Below are 26,180 nucleotides of genomic sequence, written 5' to 3' on the forward strand. Positions count from 1 at the left end.
CCTCTCCCCGGCCACTTCTTCTAGCTCTTCCGGGAGAATCCCAAGGCGTTCCTATGCCAGTCGAGAGACATAGTCCCTCCACCATGTCCTGGGTCTTCCCCGGGGCCTCCTCCCGGTTAGACGTGCCCGGAACACCTCACCAGGGAGGCGTCCAGGAGGCATCCTGATCAGATGCCCGAGCCACCTCATCTGACTCCTCTCGATGCGGAGTAGCAGCGGCTCTACTCTGAGCCCCTCCCGGATGACTGAGCTTCTTTAAGGGAAAGCCCAGACACCCTGCGGAGGAAACTCATTTCAGCCACTTGTATTCGCGATCTAGTTCTTTCGGTCACTACCCATAGTTCATGACCATAGGTGAGGGTAGGAACATAGATCGACTGGTAAATTGAGAGCTTCGCCTTGCGGCTCAGCTCCTTTTTCACCACGACAGACCGATGCAGCGCCCGCATTACCGCATAACCATGAGGTTACATGAAAATTATAATCCATGTTCTCTTCAAAATCCTCCCATACCATTCACTTTGGCTACCATTACCTTGGCCTGCCTGCCAGTACTTATCAGTCAAATATGGAGAACCTTCTAAACCTACTGCACTGAAGATCTCATTCTTTAACATTATGGCCTTATTACCATTAATGTCCATCAAGAGATTCTAGTAATGCCACCATAAAATGTACCAACTTCATGTTGAACAGGATCAATTTAGAGTTCATGCTCATGACTTCCTCTGAGATATTACAAAAAGCACTTTAGGAAGTCAGAACTAACAAAGGCATCTGCTAGCCATTTCCAGGGTACACAAAATACCCAAATGAGTATTCTAGCAGACATTCTATCTGTCACAACCAAGTGGTAATCAGTTGACAGCTTCTCACCTCCATTTATTTCTTGAGCTGAGTAATCTGTCTACAGTGACTCTTAAAATTGAAATAGCTTCAATATTTTTACAGTTAGAGCACTGGCAGGTTAACTAGCTGACTCAGAATGACATTTTGGGTCAGTAGTGCAACCTGTACAAGAGGAAAAGTGGTTTACAATCCTACAATGTAGCCAGTAATCCATATTGATCGACTATACTTTATACAGTATAAAAAAGACTGACTAAAGGATTAATGTGCCATACAGTAGAGCAGTGGTTGACACTGCTGCTTCACGGCTCCAAAAGATACAGTCACTATATTTGTAAGGTTTTCAAATTATCCAGGTGTCTGCATGGTTTTTACAGGAGTACTCCAGCCGTACTCACATATTCCATATTATTTCTGAACTAGGGGGCTCCACCCCCTGCTCGCTTCGCTCGCCAACCCCTGGTCTTGGGTAACCCGAAATAGATTCGAAAGAGATTATTGTGTGTCTTGGTAATTGTTACATATGTATCATGTTCACCGTCATGACATCTGTAGGTCTATGTAATATATGTAAATGACAATAGCAGTGTAATTGTTATGTTATGTAAGTATAGAATGTCTTTGAGTTTGCGCAGATCTATGTATGAGATATATTGGAGTGTAAAGGTGTAGAAGACGTACAAAGGATATCTTCATACACCACATTTGTAGTAAAGATGGCGTGTTGTCCTTGAATGAGTTTTCCTTGGTATGGAGTTATTATAATCTTGACGTTAACGTCACATGCATGCCGTACTCTTGAGAAGGCTACATAAAGTTGTCCATGTCTAAATACAGGCTCAGAGAGGTAAAGGCCGACTCTGTCCATGGTCTGTCCTTGGGATTTGTTGATTAGGTATACGCTGTTTACTGTTAGTAATATGGATAATTGCACTTACTGTTAAAATTACCTATTTCCGTTAGTTGAACTCTTTCGTTTCTGAGCCGTGGCTCCTTCGCTTGCGGTGCATAGGTGCATGTGCCTTCCGTACTATCTCGTGTTTGACTATGCTGTGTTTTGTGGACGTTTGGGGACTCCGTACGTTCTCTGGTTTGACTGTGGGGCAGGACATGGAAGCCTCTTCTGTTTGTGTTTTCTGTGAGTACTTATAGTGTTGTATTACTGTAATGTGATTCACATATGCTGTGGAGTCCGGATCTAAGGGGCTTCTGTACTATCTAGGGTTTTTGCTTGCGGTGCTTTAGAAGTGCGTTATAGGCGCCTGCACCTTCCGCACTATGTCGGGTTTGACTATGCTGTGTAGTGTGGACGTGTAGGGTTTTGTACTCTCTTGAGAAGGCTACATAAAGGTGGTTAAGACTGTGTTGTGGTAATCCGGCCGGGTTAATGGTGTTTCTCGTTTTGGAGCCGTGACCGTGACTCCATTAGTTATACGTTGCTTACTGTTAGTAATATGGATAATTGCACGTACTGTTAAAATTACTTATTTCCGTTAGTTGAGCTCTTTCGTTTCTGAGCCGTGGCTCCTTCGCTTGCGGTGTATAGGCACATGCGCCCTCCGTACCATCTCGGGTTTGACTATGCTGTGTTTTGTGGACGTTTGGGGACTCCGTACTTTCTTAGCCTGTGTTTTCTGTGGTTGTACTGTTAATATTGTATTACTGTAATGTGCTTAATATTGTATTACTGTAATGTGATTCACATATGTTGTGGAGTCCGGATCTGTGGCGTTTCTGTACTATCTCGTGTTTATGCTTGCGGTGTGTTAGAAGCGCGTGGACCATGCTGTGTAGTGTGGACGTTTATTTCAGAAGCGCGTTGTAGGCGCCTGCGCCTTTCGTACTTTCCCGCACCTTCCGTACTATCTTTGTGGACCTTTGGGGCTTCCATAGCCTCTTCTGTTTGACTCTGGGGTGCAGCGCAGAATCCTCTTTTTTGTGTGGCTGTGTCATTAGTCGTTAGCTATGGGCACGTTGTTGCTTCCAGGCGGGCTCGTGGTTTACCATTCTCAGTTAGCGTGTGTTTTCTGTGGTTGTACTGTTAATATTGTATTACTGTAATGTGCTTAATATTGTATTACTGTAATGTGATTCACATATGTTGTGGAGTCCGAATCTGTTGGGTTTCTGTACTATCTCGTGTTTATGCTTGCAGTGTGTTAGAAGCGCGTGGACCATGCTGTGTAGTGTGGACGTTTAGTTCAGAAGCGCGTTCTATGCGCCTGTGCTTTTCGTACTTTCCCGCGCCTTCCGTACTATCTTTGTGGAACTTTGGGACTTCCATAGCCTCTTCCGTTTGACTCTGGGGTGCAGCGCAGAATCCTCTTTTTTGTGTGGCTGTGTCGTTAGTCGTTAGCTATGGGCGCGTTGTTGCTTCATTTCTTATTTACGTTAGTTGAGCTCTTTCGTTTTTGAGCCGTGACTCCTTCGTTCGCGGTGGGTCAGACTTCGCTTGCGGTTTATGAGACGCACGCTATAGGCGCCTGCGCACTATGTCTCCTGCGTCCATCGCCGTGTACCTGGGTCCGTGCCTTCTGGTTTACCATTATCGGTTAGTAATAAGGATTAGGTGTAAATGTGTGTGTGTCTGGAGCCTGACTGGGTTCCTATTCAGAGCACTGCTTATTAATGCCTGAACTTGATTAATCTTAGGATGCTAAAATTTGATTAAGACAGTTTGGAAAAGTATGTCTGGTTGCCTAACTAAGTCACTTTGTCCTGTGAAAAATCCATGAATGTTCTTGGCAAGAACAAAAAAGTTAATATTTACACTATTTTTAAGGTAATCTAAGCTGGTTAATGAATGCTCACTATTTTCCCCATCACAATTACTGCTGTAAAGGAGCATACCTGCACCCCCTCCTGCATGCATAGAGGTTTACATCAGCAAATGTGACCACCAGGAAGAGCTATACACAGCAGCTTATACTCTCATGCAAATCTAATGGTACTCTGTAGTGCCCTGGAGAGCACATTCTCAGAGAAAGTACTTTAAACAAAAGTCTTGCTGTTGAAGCAGCTGCAAACATCTGTTGGCTGTAAACCCTATACTAGAAGAGCGGGCTTTCCTTTTTTTTTTAATTCAGGAGAGAGAAGTAGCCAAAAACACCCTAAAAGTCATAGCATAAAGAAAAAGCAAGACAAAGAGGCCTTTTTCTTTGTAATTAAAGGCTAGTACTGAATGTTTTCACTTGCTAATTGCCTTCAGCTTTAACTCATTCAAGCCTCTGTTGCAACCTTATAAATGCCTGGTTATCTAAAGACCAATGTGCATTTAACGCCATCTGCACAGAGGTTGGATGTGAAAAGTTCATTGTGCTAGGGTCCTAACTCAATGAATGAATCAAAATAAAGCTGGCATATGTTGGGACTTGAGACTGAGCCATGAGAGCGCACATGTCTAACAAATGTGTACTTCATTGATCAGGCCATTTAACAGTGTATTGCTGACAAAAATATTCTGTTTAAACTATTGCATAAAGAACAGTCTAACTGAGGATTCTCAATTTTATGAAGATCTGTTGACATTGTTACAAGGCCATGGATGCACATTCCAAAAGGAATGTTTTCTAGATCATGATTTAAAAACTCATGTACACATTATTCATATTTTTCACCTCACAGTGTGTAAAGCTGATGCCTTCTCATAGTATTTTTCATCTGCTGCTCAGCTGTAGTTTACAGAGGCTGGCGTGCCAGGTGACTCCCAGATCTTTAGTTAGAAACAACATACTCCCTCTGCATGTTCTCAATACTGATAACAGATGCAAAGCTCAAGTTCCTCAGAAGCTCTATTTTTTTCTGGTGAGGTCTGAATCCTTTCCAGTACGACAGAGTTACCTACAGTAGCAATACTACTGGTCTTATGGGCAATGCTAAAGGGATCTGCGCATAAAATGAAGTGTAGGAAACACTTTATATTCATACTGTACCTCCTCTGCAGGAGCATGCCTTCTAGTAAGTAGCAAATAATGATATAGAGCAAGACAGAGAAAAAAGGAACAATTTGTCAATTTGTAACACGCTAGAATATCTATGTTGAAATTTCTGGGTAATACATGGACATACAGTCAATTCTCATTATTTGCAGGGGTGACATTCCTGAAAAACCTGGTGGATACAGAAAATGTGGATACTGAAGCATTAATCCTATGGGATAAACACAGTTAGGTTCTGGCGGGATACCAATTTGGGGGGAGATGAGGCCAAGCGGAGGTGATGAGCCCCTGCTCTCTGCCCTCAAATCTTGGTAATGATTTTTCCACAGGTTCACCCACAAAAACTTTGTTACAATATTTACCTCCTTTATAGTCAACTTGATTTGTCTTCTAGGTGTTAATCCCAACTTTCAATCGGTAGTGGAGATGGAGCAGCATGTACAAAGGGCAGGGACTTCAATATGTGCTCAAGATCCACAATTACTGGGAATTTTTCATTTATCAGGAACAATGTCAAGCCGCAGTCCCCATTATGAATGTAGTTCGATGGCTTATGCACATTTCTTGGCGCCAGGTCAACACAAGTTGATACATTTAGTGTGGTGAACATGCAGCCCTGAACATCTAAGGGCATTGCAGGTTATTGATCAATCTCACATGTGATAGGCATCTCTATATGTTCTTTTCTGTTGCCAATGCCCTTGAATACACCCCCCTGATGTCTATCCTAGCCTCATCTCGCGGCCCACAGTGAGGACATTATCTGTTGATAGGTGATATTATACCACAGGTGTCGTGAAGCAGATGACGCTTTTACATTAGACAGTAGGAGATTCCACAGGAACGAAATCCGTGGATATCAAGAATTTACTGTATTTTGTTCATTAATGCACAAGATTTTGAATGCAGTTAAACTCATTGAATTAATTCTGCAAACATTTTGACAGGCAACTTAGTGTGAAGGACCATGTGTTGCATTGCCTTCATAGGAAAATATAAGGATTACCAGACTATGTGAAAACTGAACTACTGGAGCTCATTGAAAAGTCCAGATGTGCTACAGAGGCGTAGACTAACTGAACGGAGGCTGCTATAGACATAACATATCTAGCGTGTTAGGAATAGTAACTCAAAGATTTAAGGAGCATTTATTTAGGTGGAGACGCCCCAGAAATGTTTTATACACAGCCGAACATTATTGTCTTTCTGTTCTTGAATAGTTATTGTTACTTTTGAGTTATTTATATAGTTTGGCTTTGTGGCAAAGGACTTTGGCCTTTAAAACACAATGTAATAATTTTAAATGCCAATGTCCCAGGTCTCAGTAACCACAATCCCTTTTATAAAACAAGTTGCTTCTTTTATTGTTAAAGTTAAATGCCTTTCCATACTGTTTTTCATGAAAGGAGCTATATAAAATAGTAGACTGATATTCTATATATTTAGACGTAAATTCATTCCATACAAAGTTCTAAATAAAACTAGATAGTGATTCTGCTTAGTTAAAATAAAGTTTCATAATACCTCAAATGTCATGAGCAGGCGCACCTATAAATGAAGCAAATTAATGGTAAATAGGGTATTGCTTGCTGCGGTGGGATGGCACCCTGCTCGGGGTTTGTTTCTGCCTTGCGCCCTTTGTTGGCTGGGTTTGGCTCCAGTAGACCCCCGTGACCGTGTAGTTAGGATATAGCGGGTTGGATAATGGATGGATGGATAGGGTATTGTTTGAAGTGCTCACTTTTTTGACCTGGGCACTGTTAACCTAAGAAATGGTGTGCAATCCATGCCTTTGCTCACTTTTTCCATCTTTTTCTAAAGGTTTATAATTTGGAGTCTAAACAAGCCTAGGTTTGATTTCCAAATACTGTGAAAGTGAGAAACACAGAAATCTGCAGAAAACAGACCTGAAATATCACAGAGAAAATAGCATTTGCTGCACGTTTTTGCACTCCTGGCAGAGTGTGTAACCTAGATTTTGACAAGACAGTAAAACAATTCCTATTCACAACACCTTAAAAAGTTCAACAGTTGCTGTGCTTCAGTTTTGCTTCTGATGGTAAAGATTTCAAAAATGTCTGGGATGTGTAACTTGATATTCCATGGCCTTCTGATGTAGTGTTGCTTTTCTCCAGATGTCAGTGATTTGTAGGCCAATGTGCTCCAAGTCTCCTGTGTCCTCCCAAAAGAACCTTTGAATCAGTGTTCACTTGCTCTCCAGAGGCATGGGATTGAGCATTGCCTTGTAAAAGCCAACAAACAGCTAGGCCAGTGGCCACTACTCATAAAAAGCATTACCCTTCAAGTACTCCGTGTGACCTCTGGCACTGCTCTAACTGCAGGACAAAGGGTCATCATCTACAATTACATAATTGAATTGAAAGGCTGCTTGCATAATGACTAAAGATGAAAAGGTGTCTGACTTTTAGCTCCTTCCCAGCTGGTTAGAGAGGTATTATCTGTCTTTGTCTCTTAAAGGTACAAGAGACACAACAGGATACAGTATTCCGGCACATGAATCACTCGGATCAAAACTCAATGGAAAAAAAGAAATGCAGAAATAGGCTGAACAATTTTAGAATATAAAATACTGTATATTTTTTCTTTGAGGTTCCTCAGTATTAAAATTAGGCATCTTTTTTGATTCAGTACACTCCAAAATGAAAGATGGCTTTTTAATCTGGATTTTTTATGCTCTTCCGCTATTTTTGGATCGTTCCTGCTGCTGGCTGACCCCTCAATGATCTCGTGCTGCCAGTAAAAGTGTGATGACAACTGATGAGTTTCCCCTACCATACAAAACTCCAAGCATCCCCGTGAGACTCTTTTTTCAGCTACAGAGGTTGCAATAGCGTTTATGCTCATTGATATTCTTCTCACTAGCCTAATTTTTGCACTGTTCTGATGTTGTCTGTTCCAAAACCTTGTACAATTTTCAGCTGATTAACATATGAAATGGTAAGATGAAAATAAAACTACTCAAATTTGAGCAATCATCACGACATTAAAATGGCATTGGGGCAATTCTATTAAGGAAAGATGGCAAACCTGTCGCCATTTCACATAGCATCCATTAGTGTTTTACATGACCATGACTGCACAAATTTTAGATAGAGAGCGGAAGATCGCTTATGTAATTTGCACTGTCATGCAGTCAAAATGAGCTGGGTTTTCTGCCTACAGACTTGTGATTTAACAGCTTGTTTCTTGAATTGTTAAGTCACACTACCACTTTGCCTTTGGTCTTACATTTAGGTACACATTTTCTGCTTTTCCCCCTGCACCATTATTCTACTTTTGAGTTTCTGTCCTGGGTATGACGTTAAACTGCATCCGGCCCTGCAAGTGGTCTTCCAACTTGCAGGGAAATCATGAGTGCTGGTGGCAGAATTGGCACTCCAGCCACCATAAAAAAAAAAAAAAACTTCAGGCAGCTGTAAGACGACAGATAGGACTCCTTTCTGTTCTCCTCGGGAGTAGCTCCGCTAGAAGGCTGCTCCCATTATGAAGGGGATGGGGGGAAACCCTCAGGAGCCCCATCCCCGGAGGAGTCAAAACCATTCGAGAGCCAATGGGGTCAGGCCTGTTGGGCATCAAAACTGGTGTGGTGCTGAGGCATTGCCTGCTGCACGGCAGCACTTGGGTCCCAATTTGAGGCAGCCCATCTGGGTAGGCATGTGGAACGTCTTGTCCTCCAGCATGATGATCATCTTCCTCTGCTGTTGGAGGAGCTGCATTACCTCCGCATTTCAGTGGCAGAACTCTCTGAGGTGCACAGACCTGGGACTGGCCAGATCTCTGTGGAGTAGCTGTTGCTGTAACAGATCAACTCTTTCCGATGGTGTCCAATGTCACTTCTTTTAACGAGTGTATTATGAGATTCAGATTACAGCACTCTCTGGGTACCTTGTCTGTTGTCTCAGTGTATGTTCTGACCGTAGTGAGTGATGTCTCGGTGAGGGAGACATTTTATTCATAACTTCACTCGGTAGTTGATGGGTGCCGGCGAGGTGACACTCCTCTGGTCATAGAGGACCAATTCAACCACTGGCACAGACTTGTTGTTGCTAGGCTGAAGATCCAGCAAGCTACCACCTACTAAGGAAATAAGCCTGGACCTGGCCACGCTCCAACATCAGACTGTTTCTGATGAGTTTGCGAGCAGTTTGTGTGAGGAACTTGTGAACCTGGGTGCAACTGCCAATCCTAATGTGATGTAGGAAGACCTTCCATGACAAGACCCTGAAGGTTGCTGACGGTTGTGTTGGTGTTAGCAGTGTTCCCAGAAGGAGGTGTTTTATCTCGCAGAATACTCTGAATATGATCGAGAGGAATTGCAGTGCATAGCTTATTGACAACTCTGGTCTGTACCGGGAATGGAGAAGGATGTCTAGGAGGGCTCTAAGGGCAGATAAGGAGGCATTTGTTAGAGGAATCTGTGAGTAAGAGACACACCATCTATGGTCTAGTGACCCACATCCTGCTTACAGAGGAATAGAAGCATTACGCACATCTGAATCTGTTCCTTGGAGAGTCGTAGTCAGGGTTGCTGATGGAATGGTCCTTATGGATGACACTGCAGTTGTGACCTGCTGGGCTAGCTACTTTGAGCAGCTGTTTAAAGCTGATCATCTGGCTGATCCTCCAATTAGCTGTGAGCCACCCAATCTCACTGAGATTGCACAGGTAGGTGAAGCAGCAGAGAGTAGGGAAGGCTGCAGGGATCTGTGGTATCCAGGGTGAACTTCTCCAAACTGGTGGTAAACCTGCCCTCCTGGCATTGCAAGCAATCTTCAGTTCCATTTGGGAGACGGGTGTCATCCCAACTGACTGGAAAATAGGACTTGTTATCCCTATCTGGATTGCAGCAACTCGAGGGGGATAACACTGCTCTTGGTGCCAGGTAAGGTCCTTGCTAGCGTCATCCTCAATAGAATCCATGATCACTTGCTCACCTACCAGTAACCGGATTAGTCTGGTTTTACGTCTAAGAAATCTACCATCGACCGCATTCTGGCACCGAGGGTGGAGCACAAATGCGAATATCAGCAGAGTTTCTTTGTAGTCTTTGTCGATTTTCATAAAGTATTCGACTCAGTTGATCAAGCTGCCCTGTGGGACATCCTGAGATGTTGCAGGATCCCTTCAAGGTTGCTGGATATCATGGACAGCCTGTACCCTGGTACTGTGAGTGCTGGGTAGAGTGGAGGCAGAACCACTGCGTTTCTCCCAGTTGATTCTGGGGTTCGTCAACAGTGTTTTTTTGCTCCTATCTGTTCAGTGCTTGCATGGACTGGGTGCTGGGCAGGGTTGTGGGGTCCAACAGCTGTGGGGCATCTGTTGGTGAACAGAGATTCACTGATCTTGACTTTGCTGACAATGCTATGTGTCACACACGTGCAAATAGGAGGGCGTTGTATGGATTAAGCAAAGGTAATTCCACGCCAGGCCAGGGGGTGGCGGGGTGCACTAAACCTTCTCCTGTTATCTCTGCAGACCAAACACGGGAAAACCTGTCTGATTCAGAGCGGATGACGTCACTTCCAGTTCCGGTGCCCTGAAGAATATCACTTCTGGCACACAATCTGACATCAGAAGAACATCACTTCCGGTTCCCTTAAATCACTTCCTGTCGGATCCCTTAAAGCCGCCAACTTTGCAAATCCTCGGCAGTTCTGTTTTGGATTCCGTACTGAGAACATCTCTGTACTATTTACAAGCCTTTTGGAACCAGGAATAATATACAGGTGGCTGCCCCAAACCTTTTTAAGTGTGTCGAGTTTATTCATTTTACAGTGGCGTAGTCAGCAGGATGATGACCTCTTGGAGAGAACAGAAGTCAGACCAAAACATAGACTACACAGCAGTGACACTCATGTCTCTGGTGACTCTGCCTATGAAGTCAGTAGACAGATTGGGAGAGCATGGGGGGTCATGCGGTTGCTGGAAAGAGGTATGTGGCATTCCCGATATCTATGCAAAAAGATGAAGGTCCAAGTCTTTAGAGTCCTGGTGCTTCCTGTCATGCTGTATAGTTTCGAGACATGGATGCTATCCAGTGACCTGAGACGAAGATTGGACTACTTTGGTACTGTATTTCTCCGGAAAATCCTTGGGTACCGCTGGTTTGTCTTTGTGTCAAATGAGCGCTTTACCTGCATTGTGAGGGTGCGTCAGTTACGGCACTATAGCCATGTGGCGCAATTCACTGAGGTTGATCTGGCTCGCAGGATCCTCATTATTGAGAACCCGAGTGACTGGACCAGGGGACGCCCAAATAACACCTGGCTGCAGCAGATAGATGGCTATTTCTGGAGGAAGGGACTGGACCGCATGTCTGCCTGAGGGGTTGCCAACCAGGCTCCCAAGCTGTTTCGTCGTGTGGCCGGGGTGGCAATGTGCTGTACCAGTGCATGTTCCCCAACCTGACCTGACCTGACATGTTTAGCATGTTCATTTGTATGCACTGTCAAGTGTTTTTGTCTTGTAAATATATCACTGACTTGCACTTTGATGTTTGGTACATTTCCTTTTTGTAAATTTTGCAGATAAGAAGTGGAAAGAAAATCATCCACTTGATTTAATTATAGATATACTTTTTTATAGACAACTATAAACTGATCCCATGTGAATGAATGTGAGTGTATAAATAAGCATGCCCTGGCACCCCACCCAGAGTTGATTCCTGTGTTGAGCTGATGCTTTAAGCCACCTTGTAGGCTGGTTAAATGAGCAGAATGACATACATTGATTTCTTCAGAATGTTTTTCATAAGTGGTCTCTGAAGAAAAAACTCAGTTCCCAGTTACAAATGGGGATCCTATAACAAGTCAAAAAGGGCTACAATTATTTTTTGATGAGACATCCCAGGATGTTATTCTGCCTGTACAAGGCACAGTAGAGCTAATCATGTATTGTAATCAAAAACACTTATATGCTTAGTAAGATATTTTTTAATATGTCTATCTACCACGTGCGTATCAAAAGCTATGTTTGCCCTTCACACAGTTACTGTTATCTATGAAGTTACTATGCTAATGTGATATGCATATTTACATAATGTTTTAAGTCTTCCTTTGATATTCAGTAGACTGTTTTATTAGCTTGTTTATCCAATATTGCTTTTGATCTACCTAAGCAGAAAAAGTATGGGGGTGCAGTTGTTAGTGTTGTGCTCACAACTCAGGCTCCTGACTTCAGTTCCTAGCCCCTTTACTCTCTTTGTGAATTTTGCACATATTCTCCATATCTGAATATTGGTGCTCCAGGTTTATCCAAAACTATGCTATGCTAACTGGTCTGGTACTTTTGGGCGTGCCCTAAGACAAATCACAATCCCATGTCTGATTGTTTCCTGTCTTGCACCTGTAGTCATTAGGATAGGCTCCAGTCTCCCAGCAACCTTAAAATGTGAAAAGTGGATTCTGAAAAGTGATGGAAAGTCATTGTGATGTTAACTGATAAATTTAGAGTTTGCCTAGTATAAGTGTAGTCATTAAACAGAATATAGTGTGGAAAATTGGATTATGTGGCTCTTATAGACACAGAAACAGTAAATATACATAATTGATAAAAAAAATAAGGTTTTAGTTTTAAACATGTCACTGTCATGGAAACCACCACCTTACACCAGTCTTGCCAAAGAGACAGAAAACAGTATTTTCTTTGGATTGCTGGCTTGTGCATTTGCAAAATTAATTAAGGGGGGGCTATTAGAATTTTCTCTCCTTCGTGATGGTTCCATGTAAACTGAACTATAATTTATTTACAAACAATTATAGTTTTATTTACTATGCCCAGATGAACAACTTCAGTGAGTAAAACTCTTTTTAATGTGTCATGTCCTAGTGTGACACATCATAAGCCAATTCCCATCTCTTGTTATTTACATCTCATACTCACCAGGCATTCTCCTACAACACAAATCTCAGATGAATTGCTCTGACAAGGGGTGCCATCTTGGACCATCACAGCATGGCGTACATAAAACTTGTATCCTATAGGCCGACAGTTCAATTCACAGCGCTCATGCTTGCCTACTGTGGGGAGAAAAGAAAAGAAAAAGATTGCATTGTGTTGCTGGAAGTCCCTAAAGCTAATTTACTGACCTTTAACATCAGGCAGCATGCCATTAGTCAGGTCACCGGAACTGACTACACTTCCCATATTTGACCAAAGACAATAGCCTGAACAGCTATTCTGCTGCTGAAAGACTTCATGAAAACATTTGTCATTGTTCTACTGGGTAAGAATTATGTCCTCAATAACATAGGGCCTCACTGTTCTGTGATCTTTCTGTCCTACATTCTATTTTCTGGTCAACAACTCTGATAAAAGAGCAGTGAGAACAGGCAGATGAGCAGTCTATGTCAGTGGTTCCTTGCCCTTATTGAAGAAGCAGCTGCATGGGGATAGTCAAATGAGAAATCAAGAAAACCACAGCCCATGTAACACTATCTGGAAAAGTCTTGTTTATCAAAAAATACTGCTTCTTCTGATTACATAACTAGAAATACAGTCAGTAACGCCTGATGGACAAAAAAGACACGAAGGAGCGGTTACCAAAAATAAAACAGAGAAACAATATGAAAATTATCCAGTGGCTATTAAATCATATATAAGATTTTATATCTTGAACTACGAGCACCACTATTAATCAAAAAGAACATTTGATTAATTTCTGTTACACAGTAGTACTATCCATAGCCAAGGCTGAAACATGTGACATGGCACAACAGTCAATCCCAGGGTACACTTATGTATACACCCACACTAAAACAGGGCCTGTACAGAAAGGCTAGTTAACCTATTACACATTTTTTTCTATACTGGAGAAAAACTAAAACACTCTGAGGAATTCCACACAGATATGGTGATGCTGAATGATGAATCACCCGTAAACATATAATCAACATAATATGGAGGTTAAAGATAGTCAATCAACTAGTAGTTAATTTAAACTACCTGTCCTCCACGGCTTCACCTGCGTAGTAGCGAAACAGAACAGTGAGCAGGGCCCTGCCCAGCTCCCTACTCCTGACATCACTTTTCCCTCTCCCTTTGGCCCGCAGCCTCTGTCTTGGATTAGCGCAAATACCTTGGTATAGCGCAATGAGAGAATTCACAAAATCAACCAGAATGTTCAAGCAAATTACAAAAACAAAAAAAACTAAATCTAAATCCATTAAGTAGTTCTCTTGTTCCCTAACTAAGCGGAGGTAAGGAATGCACTGAGGCTGACCCACCCCCCTCCTCTCAGTCCGTTGCATGTCTCTCGGATTCACATAAATAAATCTGTACCGCAAGCAAACTATGATACATACCACAATAAGTGAAGTCGCAAAATCAACCGGAATGTTCAAGCAAATTATAGAAAAAAACCTGATCAAAATCCGTTAAGTAGTTGCCTCATGCGGACAGACATACAGACAGATGTTGCATTTTCTATATATATATATATATATAGAGAGAGAGAGAGAGAGAGAGAGAGAGAGAGAGAGAGAGAGAGAGAGAGAGAGAGAGAGAGAAGACTTAATTTAATTAAGTCTCAACTCCACAATCCAGAGATTGAATCCTGGACAAGGCACTGTCTGTGAGGAGTTGGCAAACTCTCCCTCTGTATATGAAGTTTTTTTCTTGACTTCCTGAAAATACGTTGCGAGTCTTAAATGGCCCTGTGTAAATAAGTGTGGGCACAAACAACAGAATACCTTGCAAGAATTGTGACACTCCATCCAGAGCTGGTTCCTGTCAAACCTGATAAGGTTAATTTTGGCCCCAGCCACCACACTGTTAATTGGATGAAATAGGTTTGAAAATGGATTAATATATATACTGTAGATGGATCGATTGATATTAGACTACAAACTGCATAGACTAAAGAAAACATCCTGTTTGCACATGGACAGTTCTGGTTTTGAACTGGGGACGCAATCAACCAAAGAAAGTTCAAAGGTGTTCTCCTCAATACATCCAGAACATTCCAGTTTCCATCATCAGGCAGAAAATGGGTAGAGCAAAGCTGCAATACATCTGTAATTACTATAATTCATTATGACTTAATCTTCCAGATTTGGAATGGGAAGCAATATACATGCCTATCAATATCCTATTGTAACCTGATAAGGCAAAAGGATCAGAAATCATTTAGAAGCGTAAAGAGAAGCAGATAGGAAAAATCACCATGCACTAACTATATCTAATTATATATATATAATTGAATTTTTATATATCTGTTCATTTAGCAGCCTGTGATTGCAGACTAACTACCTATTACAGCACCAGTGAAAATCACTTCAAATGGCAGAGTGCAAGGACCAGTGGGAGTTATCAAAAACTTCGGTAGACAGCATGGTCAGCTTCTGGGAGTGGCAAGCAAGCAGAAGCAAGCTATGAAAATCTGCTTGGTCAATACAACAATGTATAGTAAATGTACAGGCAAAAAATAAAGAAATAAGAAATTCAAACCGACAGTATCATAAAATAGGAGAATGGCCAAATGACAAACAGAAAGAGAATTACTTGTATTATGTTTTGTGTGTTGTATTTGCCCCATTTTTTGACACCCATTGTACGCCCAACCTTCCAGGGAGGGGGCCCCTCTTGCTCTCTCTCTGAATTGTCTTTCATAAGATTTCTTCCTTTTTTCTCCTATGAGGTTCTTTTGGGAGTTTTTTTTTTGTCTTCTTAGGGAGTCAAGGCTGGGGGGTTGTCAAACGCAGGGCCTTGTTAAAGCCTATCGAGGCATTCATTGTGTGATTTTGGGCTATACAAGAAATAAATTGTTATTGCTGTTGTTGAACACTTGCCTGCTTCTTACAGGACCTCATTAAATTTAGCAGTCATAGGACTATGTAACAGAGGTATAATAGAAGTATTATTCCTTAGACCATTTACACTTAGGCTGGCCAAATGCTTGAAATACTGGGGTGGCCAGCCTTTTCTCACTATGGAGAATATTAAAAATTTGGAAAACTGAGCTCCTGTTGTCAGCACGCTCAAAGCTTACCTTGGTAAGACAGTTAGAAAAACACATTTTGACAGCTATAATCATCAGATTTTTGCTCATGTGTGGGCAAGCTCTACCTGCATGCTGTTCAATGGAACAAACCATACACATAAGAAAAGGGCTTTGACTAAATGAGCATAATGGACTGTAGAGGAACATAGGCCTGTGTGACCTGAATGGGGCAGATCAGCCTCCATTTACTCCTCCTCTCTTGGTTCCTCTAAATTCCCCATTTATCAGATGCTCTATTAATTTAAGGATTTTTTTCAATTCATTCTCCAGATAGGTGTGAATTTGAGTGAGATGGAGTGCTGCCAAGTTTAATCTCTTGACAACAGTAAGGAACCACAAATGCATGTTTAAGCAACAGTCTCAAGAGTGTAGCCCTAATGCCCTGTTAATCTAGTATGGTGTACACTGATGGAAGACTGCCAAAGTCCTAGTCATCTACAATATTTTTCATGGACCCTTTGGTAACTCCTGCCAAATAAAAGCACTAAATTATTCATTGTGGCTGCAAAATATATGATTATGCCTTTTTTGTAAACAGAAACTTAGACAGAAAAAGTAAAAGATATGCTATTATAATGCATCCTTAAAAATGTGAATACAAAAAAAAAGTAACAGGTTATTGTTCTCCAACCACTTAAAACATCCTTAAGGAAACATATTAGCAAAAGCAAAATCTGCAGTTTGACCTACAATATTATGAGGTCACCATTTCACCAGATTTGAAGATGAATGAACTTCAACCACAATCCCTTTTGTAGTCAGATGAAAAACATATCAAGGGGGAATTCCGCTTATCAGTGAGGCCTCTAAACTAATAATCGAAGCCCAGTTTTAACTTTCAGAAACTTCACTCTAATTTAAAATTATTGAAAAACCATTAAACATTGCAGAGAGTGTAAGTTAAATGTACTAGCTAGAACTATTCTGGAGTATGACTCAGGCGCCGCCGCGGGTGGCAGCCTTTCCAGCAGCTCCGTGTATGACTTTATCTTTTTACCTTTTTTCTGTATTTTTCTCTATTTCACTGTCAACTCGTACTACTTACTTTTATGTGGACTAGTTCACTGCACACTTTTTACACTTTTTTACTACTCTTTACTACTTGGAAATGGATTTTTACACGCTGAGACTCATCTATTCAAGTAATCAACTTCAAGCGCTCTGAACAAATGCCCGAGCCGGTGTGGTCCCCTATTTACCTGACGAGGTAAGAAGGTTGTATCGTGGCAGCAGAGCCGGTGCTAAGATAAAAGCCAAGCGTCTAGAGCAGGGGTGTCGAACTCCGGTCCTGGAGGGCCACAGTGGGTGCAATTTTTCATTCTAACTATCTCCTTAATCAGTGATCAGTTTTTGCTGCTAATTAACTTCTTATGCCTTTGTTTTAATTGACGTGACTCAGACCCCTTAGTTATTTCTTTGTCCTTAATTAGCAGCCAAACAATAATGAGACACAAAACAAGCAGCCACATGACCAGCTCCCCTGTGCTCATCACACAATAGCTGAAAATAAAGAAGGGTGAAGGTCTCAGTAAAACAGACAATCAAAAGTATTGGAAATGTCTGCTGTGGCAGAATGAGAGCAGCAACAAGCCATGGAATTAAATGACGGGCTCAATTAACAACAAGAATCAGCATCTCATTAAGAAACTGGTTGGAGTGAAATTGGTTGGAGTTTGAATCTCCAGTTTAATTGATAATCTGTTGGCTCGTTTCACATCTAATTTCTGTTTGGCTGTCATTTAATGAAGAAAACAATCAATTCAGGGGACTGAATCCTTAAAACAGGGCTAAAGAAAAGAAGTTAATTAGCAGTGAAAACTGGTCACTTGTTATGAAAAAGGTTAGAATGAAAACCTGCAGCCACTGCGGCCCTCCAGGCCTGGAGTTTGACACCTGTGGTCTAGAGAGAAAGTGGCGATACAAACCTTCGGTGCCTTCTGTGATCCTGGGAAATGTGAACTCGCTACCAAATAAGATTGACGAACTGGCTGCACTGGTGAAAAATGTCAGGACCTACAGAGAATGCAGTTTGTTGTGTTTTACTGAAACGTGGCTAACAACTAACATCCCAGGTGCTAACATGGAGCTACACGGGTTTAGCACAGTTAGAGTGGACAGAGACGCAAATACCTGCGGTAAGCACAAAGGAGGTGGACTCGCATTCTATGTCAATACAAGATGGTGCAACTCTGGACATGTAAATGTTAAAATCTCCTCTTGCTGCAGGGACATCGAACTGTTGGCCGTAAGTTTGCGTCCCTATTACTTGTCCAGAGAGTTTGGAAACGTCATTGTTGCTACTGTTTACATCCCTTCTCGGGCGGACGTGGAGATAGCGAGTGACATCATCCACTCAGCTGTTGCTTAACTGCAAACGCAGCACCCCGAGGCACTTGTGCTATTCGCTGGAGACTTTAACCATGTAACGCTGGACAAAACATTACTTGCCTTCTCCCAGTATGAGGATTGTAACACCTGGGGAAATAGGACTATTGACCTACTGTATGCAAACGTTAAAGACGCATACAGCGCCACCCCGCTGCCTGCGCTTGGGAAAGCAGATCATAACCTGGTTCTGCTTCAGCCTCACTACAAACCAAGAATGAGAGAGCTACCTACAACCACACGCTCATTCAGGAAGTGGTGTCCTGAGGCAGAGCAGGCTCTGAGAGACTGCTTTGGAACTACGGACTGGGATATCCTGCAGGGGTCACATAGTGAGAACATTGAGGAGGTTGTTGACTGCACTACTGATTACAGTCATTCCTCACCTATCGCGGGGGTTACGTTCCAGAGCCCCCCGCGATAGGTGAAAATCCGCGAAGTAGCAACCTATATTTATTTTATTATTTATACATATTTTAAGGCTTTATAAACCTTTCCCACACTCTTATAAACACTTCCTATGCTCTTAAACACTTTCTACATTCTTAAACACCGCAGACCAACACTGCACGCAGCGATCAGACGTCCATGTGTCTGCACTTGCTTTGTGAAGGGGGGCAGCTGAACTCACGCTGAGCAGAAATGGACTTTGTGCTGCTTCTGCCAAAATGCCTGCTTGTCGCTCTGCATGTTCGGAAGGAGGAGGAGGAGTGGGGGTGTGTGAGGGCTGAACGCACTTTCGCTCAAACCCCCCTCCCCGGAGGCGCAGTAGCTCCTGCCACTTCGCATTGTCAAGGGGGTGGGGAGCTGAATGAACGCTAAGGAGAAGTGGACTTTGTGCTGCTTGTCGCTCTGCGTGTCAATAACTTAAAAGCCTGTACATCACCTATTTTCCTGTCTCACTGTCTTGTCTTGCGTGAAGTTAAAATGTTTTATAATAGTGAGATGTTACTCATATCCTTAGCCCGACATCCACATATCATATGTGTTAACAAAGTGTGTTTTATAAGTTTACATGTGTTTAAAGCATGTGGGGTGGGTATTTTAAGGCTTAAACTATAAAAATGTTTATTTATATGGTCTTTCTATATCGCGGATTTTCTCCTGTTGCTGATGGGTCTGGAACATAACTTCCGCGATAGGTAGGCAATCACTTGTATTTAAAAACCCGCGAAGTCGTGAATCCGCGAAAAGTGAACCGCGAAGTAGCGAGGGATTACTGTACATCAATTTCTGTATGGACATTGTCGTTCCAGTAAGAACAGTACGCTGCTATGCTAACAACAAGCCATGGATTACAAGTGACATCAAGGGCCTTTTGAACCAGAAGAAAAGGGCTTTTAAAGGCGGTGATCAGCATGAGCTCAAGCGCATGCAGAAGGAACTCCGAGTCCAGCTCAGGGCAGCGAAGGAGCAGTACAGGAGAAAGCTGGAGCAGAAGTTGTAGAACAACAGCATGAAGGAAGTGTGGGATGGGATGAAGATCATCACTGGCTGCAACTCGAAGTGCCACCATCGAGAGAGATGTGGAGAGAGCAAACCAGATGAACAACTTTTTTAACAGGTTTGACCACCCTAACCCACTCTCACCTCAGAGTACTGCACCCTCCAACCATCCTTCTGCTGATACCAGCCTAGGAGAGACTTTCCCCCAACCCACAATTACAGCAGCGCAGGTGAGCAGAGAGCTGAGGAGACTTTGTGCCAGCAAAGCAGCGGGTCCAGATGGAGTATTGCCATGACTGCTGAAGGCCTGTGCGTTGGAGCTGGGGAGTCCTCTACAGCACTTCAACCTGAGCCTGGAATAGGGGAGAGTCCTGAGGCTTTGGAAAACATCTTGCATCACCCCGTCCCAAAGATATCACGTCCTAGTGAGCTGAATGACTTCCGGCCTGTCGCCCTGACGTCACATGTGATGAAGACCATGTAGAGGCTGCTGCTTCACCACCTAAGGCCACAGGTCCGCCACGCCCTCGACCCTCTGCAGTTCGCATACCAGGAGAAGGTGGGAGCGGAGGATGCCATCATCTACATGCTACACCAATCCCTCTCCCACTTGGACAGGGGCAGTGGTGCTGTAAGAATTATGTTTATAGACTTCTCTAGCGCCTTCAACACCATCCAACCTATGCTCCTTAGGGACAAGCTGACAGAGATGGGAGTAGATTCATACCTGGTGGCATGGATCGTGGACTATTTTACAAACAGACCTCAGTATGTGCGTCTCGGGAACTGCAGGTCTGACATTGTGGTCAGCAACACAGGAGCGCCGCAGGGGACTGTACTTTCTCCGGTCCTGTTCAGCCTATATACATTGGACTTCCAACACAACTCGGAGTCCTGCCACGTGCAAAAGTTTGCTGACGACACTGCTATCGTGGGCTGCATCAGGAATGGGCAGGAAGAGGAGTATAGGAACTTAATCAAGGACTTTGTTAAATGGTGCGACTCAAACCACCTACAACTGAACACCAGCAAAACCAAGGAGCTGGTGGTGGATTTTAGGAGGACCAGGCCCCTCATGGACCCTGTGATCATCAGAGGTGACTGTGTGCAGAGGGTGCAAACCTATAAATACCTGGGAGTGCAGCTGGATGATAAATTGGACTGGACTGCCAATACTGATGCGCTGTGTAAGAAAGGACAGAGCCGACTATTATTTCCTTAGAAGACTGTTATCCTTCAACATCTGCAATAAGATGCTGCAGATGTTCTATCAGACGGTTGTGGCGAGCGCCCTCTTCTACGCGGTGGTGTGCTGGGGAGGCAGCATAAAGAAAAGGGACGCCTCACACCTGGACAAACTGGTGAGGAAGGCAGGCTCTATTGTAGGCACAGAGCTGGACAGTTTGACATCCGTGGCAGAGCGACGGGCACTGAGCAGGATCCTGTCAATCATGGAGAATCCACTGCATCCACCGAACAGTATCATCTCCAGACAGAGGAGCAGCTTCAGAGACAGACTGCTGTCAATGTCCTGCTCCACTGACAGACTGAGGAGATCGTTCCTCCCCCACACTATGTGACTCTTCAGTTCCACCCGGGGGGGTAAACGTTAAAATTATACAAAGTTATTGTCTGTCTGTATACCTGCATTGTTATCAGCATTGTTATCACTCTTTAATTTAATATTGTTTTTTATCAGTATGCTGCTGCTGGAGTATGTGAATTCCCCTTGGGATTAATAAAGTATCTATCTATCTATCTAAGTAAACTATTTTGAATTGGCATTCATCACTGCTAAATACTACAATACCATATGAACTCCAATAGTTGCCTATATTTACTTAGTAATCTTCCAAATAAATTTTTATAGCATTAGTAATCATGCATAGCCAATCTGAGCTATGTTTCACAAGGCACAGATGTAAATACTGAAAAATAAAGAAATGCATTTTTTGTTGCACTAACTATATTTGTGTATTGTTCACTGTTCATATGTATACATCCATCCATCCAAAATCAAACATTTACAATCTACAACAGTTTGGAATGTGGGAGCCAATAACTATTTCAGTATCAATGAGCACATCAAAGCGCCTGACCCTGAACACAGATGAACATAATCACACATTTAAAATTTAGCACAGTGCATTATTAGGGTGTAGGAGGAAAACAGGATTACACAAAAGAACCAAGGAAAACATGGAAAATTTCACATAGACATAGCCTGAGTTGGGATACAAAACCACTGGATATGTGAGGAAGCAGCACTAGCAATGTGCCACTATTTCAGCATCAGAAATATGAAGCAGTATTGTAACTGTTTTTTATATGCAGCAGTACCTTGCCTTAAACAAAAGATGCAAACCAAATCCTTATATATAATGAAAATTCAAATATATCAAAATGACCTTATACATTAGTGATAGCTTTAAATTCAACATAACCAAGGTTATTTTGTGGGAGACTCAGGCTCCACACATTAACTTAAAGCTGAGACCCAGCATCTTGTTTCCATTCAATACATCCAGAAGAAGAATAGAGCACTGCTTCTTGAAAATGACACTTGACCAGTCAACATCAACACTGGAGGATATACACGCCAAAATTAAGACAAAGAAATTATATTTACCACATAGCCTGAGACTGGTAAGACTCTTCCTATCACCACCTTGCTCATCAGTGTGAAAGTCAGCGAAAGAACAGCAGGCACACAGGCATCACTACCTGTTTCTTGCACCAACACACAAAAGAATGACAGCTCAAGAGTATGTCTTGCTTCTTCTCCTGCCAGTGTGGATGAGACTAAACAAGCATTAAAGGAATACTCCACCCCAAATGTATTATTTATAGAGCATATCTATTGCTTACTCTGTGTGTAGTAATGACCAAGAAAAAATGTTAATCTCGTTGTTTTATGGTGAATAGAGATAACAAATGTCTCGATTCAATAAGCATTAACAGGGACCAATGCTTAACACTGTGAACAATATCAAAATATCCATGAAAAAACTCTCATGTTACTCATGTCACATAATCCACCTATCAGATATTCAGTTATATGCCCCAAACATGTATTTTGGCTAAAATATTCTTTTATTAATCACTTCAGGAAAATCTGCTTATGCACTATTGGAGGGTCTTAAATCAAAACCGACTTTTGAATTGTAGACTCGCATTTCTCATCATTTGTTGTTCATTAACAACAAATTTAGTACTTCCAGGTGTTTTATCAGCTGTTTATGAAACTTCACAATTCATCTTTTGTTTCTTGAAGCACCTTGGACATGCACAAATATAAGACATACTTCCACCAGATGTTTTCACACACCTGTCTTTAACTTTTAGTTTCTAGTTGTAAATGTAGCTAATGAATAAGCTGTTACAGGGTATGACTCTTGAATAATGAATGCTCCACTTTCATTGATGAAATCACTTTCCAGAAATGGTTTATTTAGTACTATTTTAGCAAAAATACATATGTTTAGGATTTTGTGAACATTTTAAGGGGTACCTGACATGTAGATTATGCAACACAAGTATTCTGAAATTTTTTTCATGGTCGTTATTTATTTATTTTCTTTTTATCATTTGCCAGCTTGCATAAAGCTAAATTCACTTCAGTTGAGTTACTACTGTATCATACTTTTCTACCAGCAATCTGTTTTATTCTGTTTTTATTATTTATTTATTCAATTATATGAATCTGATTCAAGATAGCAGTTCTCAAGTCAACGCTGGCTATTTGTAAACTGTAAACGCTGGCTATTTGTCCCAAACAGCTTCTGCTTTTAACTGGACTCCTACATTAATTAAGCATGTTGCTGTCTCACGGTTTCTATATTTTGCTGTCAACTGAGACATTACTGGGTGTGATAAATGTATTAATTAAGTACAGAAAACATTTACAGAATGTATGTCACAAGCAGTCAGCTGCAGTCTAACTGATATAGTAACATACTAACATTGGATCAAGACCAAACTGCATGGTACAGTCTAAAGAAGAGATGATCCTCAGATCTTAGTGCTGTTACAATGTACAGCAGACCATGATCCATCCCAAATTAAGCTAATTCGCAGCTAGACTTGCTTTTGTTTTGTATTTTTCTGTTTGCTTCACTGATTGACCCATTAATAGCAGCACACTGGCAATTAATATCCAACCCTTTTTCAGTTAACGACTTGCCACTATACATCCCCCCTGATTTAATGAGACAGAGTACATGTAAAAAGAGTGTTCTCACGTAAACTTAATAAAAAATAATTGCAATTGTTAGGCTACATTGATCAAAATGAGTGCTGCTGTCGCTATTGTAAATATTATTCACTTTGAGCGTATGAAAAGGCCCTGAAATCCCTATATGTAAAGTAATGACAACAAAAGACAAACATTAGCAGAATAAAACCTGAAGAATAATTGTCTCCCTGTAATTCATATGCAGATCTACCATCAGGGTGACCTGGGTGTGCACCCTGAGAACTTAGCATATGTGTTGCCATTTTTCTGTTTCAGTGGTACCTTGTACTCTTCCACACAGCACACAAACGTGGTTACTCATACATTGTATTACCCCCTTCGATCTAATGTACAAATGACCACTCACTTAAATACTCAAGGGAGATCACCCCGTTTATGTCTGAAGTTCATAGAGTGTAAATATATGTATGTGACACCCTGGGTTGTGTGGGTGTCTTAATCTGGTCTTGCTGTAATTCATTTCCCATATCAGATGAGGAGGACCCTGCAAAGACACATCCATGACGCTCGGAAGGAATACAGCATGAAAGAAACCAGCATCATCTTTCAGTGCACACTTCTTGAAATGGTGACTGAGTGATTTGATAATTATGAACACAGATTCTGTGTCTTTTTAATGAAGATTAACACCTTACGATAATAAAATGGTTATCATTCTACTCATTAAAGGAGCTACAAATGGCGTAAGAGTCATGAGTACAACACTCCAATTTTTTAAAGCAAAGTATTTATATAATTAAAAGCCTTTGTTTACACCAATATCAACTACATAAAACACAAAACATGTGGTGATCTAGGGCAGGCATGTCAAACACGCGGCCCCCATGCGGCCCGCAACAGAAATCTGTGCGGCCCGCATGACAGATCCTAGTTAGCACTGAACTTGTATAAAATGATTACTATCGTTTGTGATTGAATCATTCTGCATCTTCGGTGTTACTTTGTGACTTTTCTTGCTTCTGCCTTATGACGAAAGCGCATTTCCCATGGTATTACTGTACTGGAAACGTCATCTGCTAGTATAGCCACGAGCTTTGTCCAAAGTTAATGAGCCGCAGCGTCACAACTGAAGTGCTAGGCTGCAGCAGGGGTGGCCTTAGGCATGTGCAAACAGTGCACCTGCACAGTGCTGCCAAATCCCAGGGCCCGCCACGCCAATATATATTGAATATAAAACAGAAAGAAAAAATAACGATACAGCTGACGGCAATGTGGCCGAAAAACATTCTGTTTCTTGTTAATTAGTACGCTGTATTTACAAATGTCGCCAGAGTCGGAGCAGTAAGCTCTATGTAGTATTATAATGTTTTGCCGTAATGAGAATATCATGGGCCGCCACTTGGTTTTCAAGTTATGGACACGCGTATATAGAAGCGTGTTATGAGCACAAGGCGGCTATGCAGTGTCCGCAATGGATGTGGTCATCCGCCGTGCATAAGATACCATATTGACATTGCCAGGCGAAGGGGCCACCGATTCTTTCTCTGCCCAGGGCCGCCACGAGCCTAGAGCCACCCCGGCTAAGGCTACACTACTGTGACTGGGCTGCTGAGACTGGCCACTGGGCAGAACTGACCATCACGAGTAGTAATAGCCCGCATATTTTCACGTTTTTTTTTTGCTCTAGTTTCATGTAATTTTGTGCTAGTATTGTAGCGAACAGTTAGTGCAGACTACAGCTGAAGATCTGAAGTGGACGCGAGAAGTTGGTGAGTTGTTTATTAACATATTTTTGTGATTTTGAGTTTGTAAAATTGTTGTAGATCAGGTGGCTTTTTGCATATTGGCTTATTTTACAATATAAACTTTGAAGTAAACTTAGTAAAGTAAAATTTGATTTACTGAATTCAGTGAGCATTTTCGTGATTTCAGTTCACACAAACAGGGCATTGCGCTGTTCTCTTCCAACGTTGTGAATGCGCCTGAGAATATCCAAATAGAATTGACTGAAGTGCAGTCAGATTCTATTCTGAAGGCAAAATACAACGAAGTTGGTGTGCCAGGCTTGTATGCTTACCTGCCACCCTCGTATGTGCAGATCCGTAAGTTGGCATCGAGAGTACTGTCAGTGTTCGGAAGCACTTACCTTTGTGAACAATTGTTTTCGTTAATGAAAGCTACCAAAACCCCACATCGCACAAAACTTACCGTTGAGCACCTTTCATCCCTCATAAAAGTTGCAGCTGCACAAGATTTCAAGCCTGATATTGATGAACTGGTTACTAACAAGAGATGCCAAGTGTCGGGACAAAAGAAATAAATCTCACACTGTAAGGCTCCTATATAA

At 42.0% G+C, this 26,180-nt stretch overlaps 1 protein-coding gene across 3 annotated transcripts in view; it reads right to left on the reverse strand.

Annotated features, from left to right (window-relative positions):
- Positions 1 to 26,180, reverse strand: part of adamtsl4 (ADAMTS-like 4) — a 150,294-nt gene that overhangs the window by 27,290 nt on the left and 96,824 nt on the right. For all 3 annotated transcript variants that reach the window (XM_028795107.2, XM_028795105.2, XM_028795106.2), the window contains exon 7: positions 12,690 to 12,826. In XM_028795107.2, the coding sequence (XP_028650940.2) occupies positions 12,690 to 12,826 (137 nt within the window). The remainder of the gene's footprint in view (positions 1 to 12,689; positions 12,827 to 26,180) is intronic.

This window comes from Erpetoichthys calabaricus, chromosome 2 (assembly GCF_900747795.2).
Source record: "Erpetoichthys calabaricus chromosome 2, fErpCal1.3, whole genome shotgun sequence".
Lineage (NCBI taxonomy): Eukaryota > Metazoa > Chordata > Cladistia > Polypteriformes > Polypteridae > Erpetoichthys > Erpetoichthys calabaricus.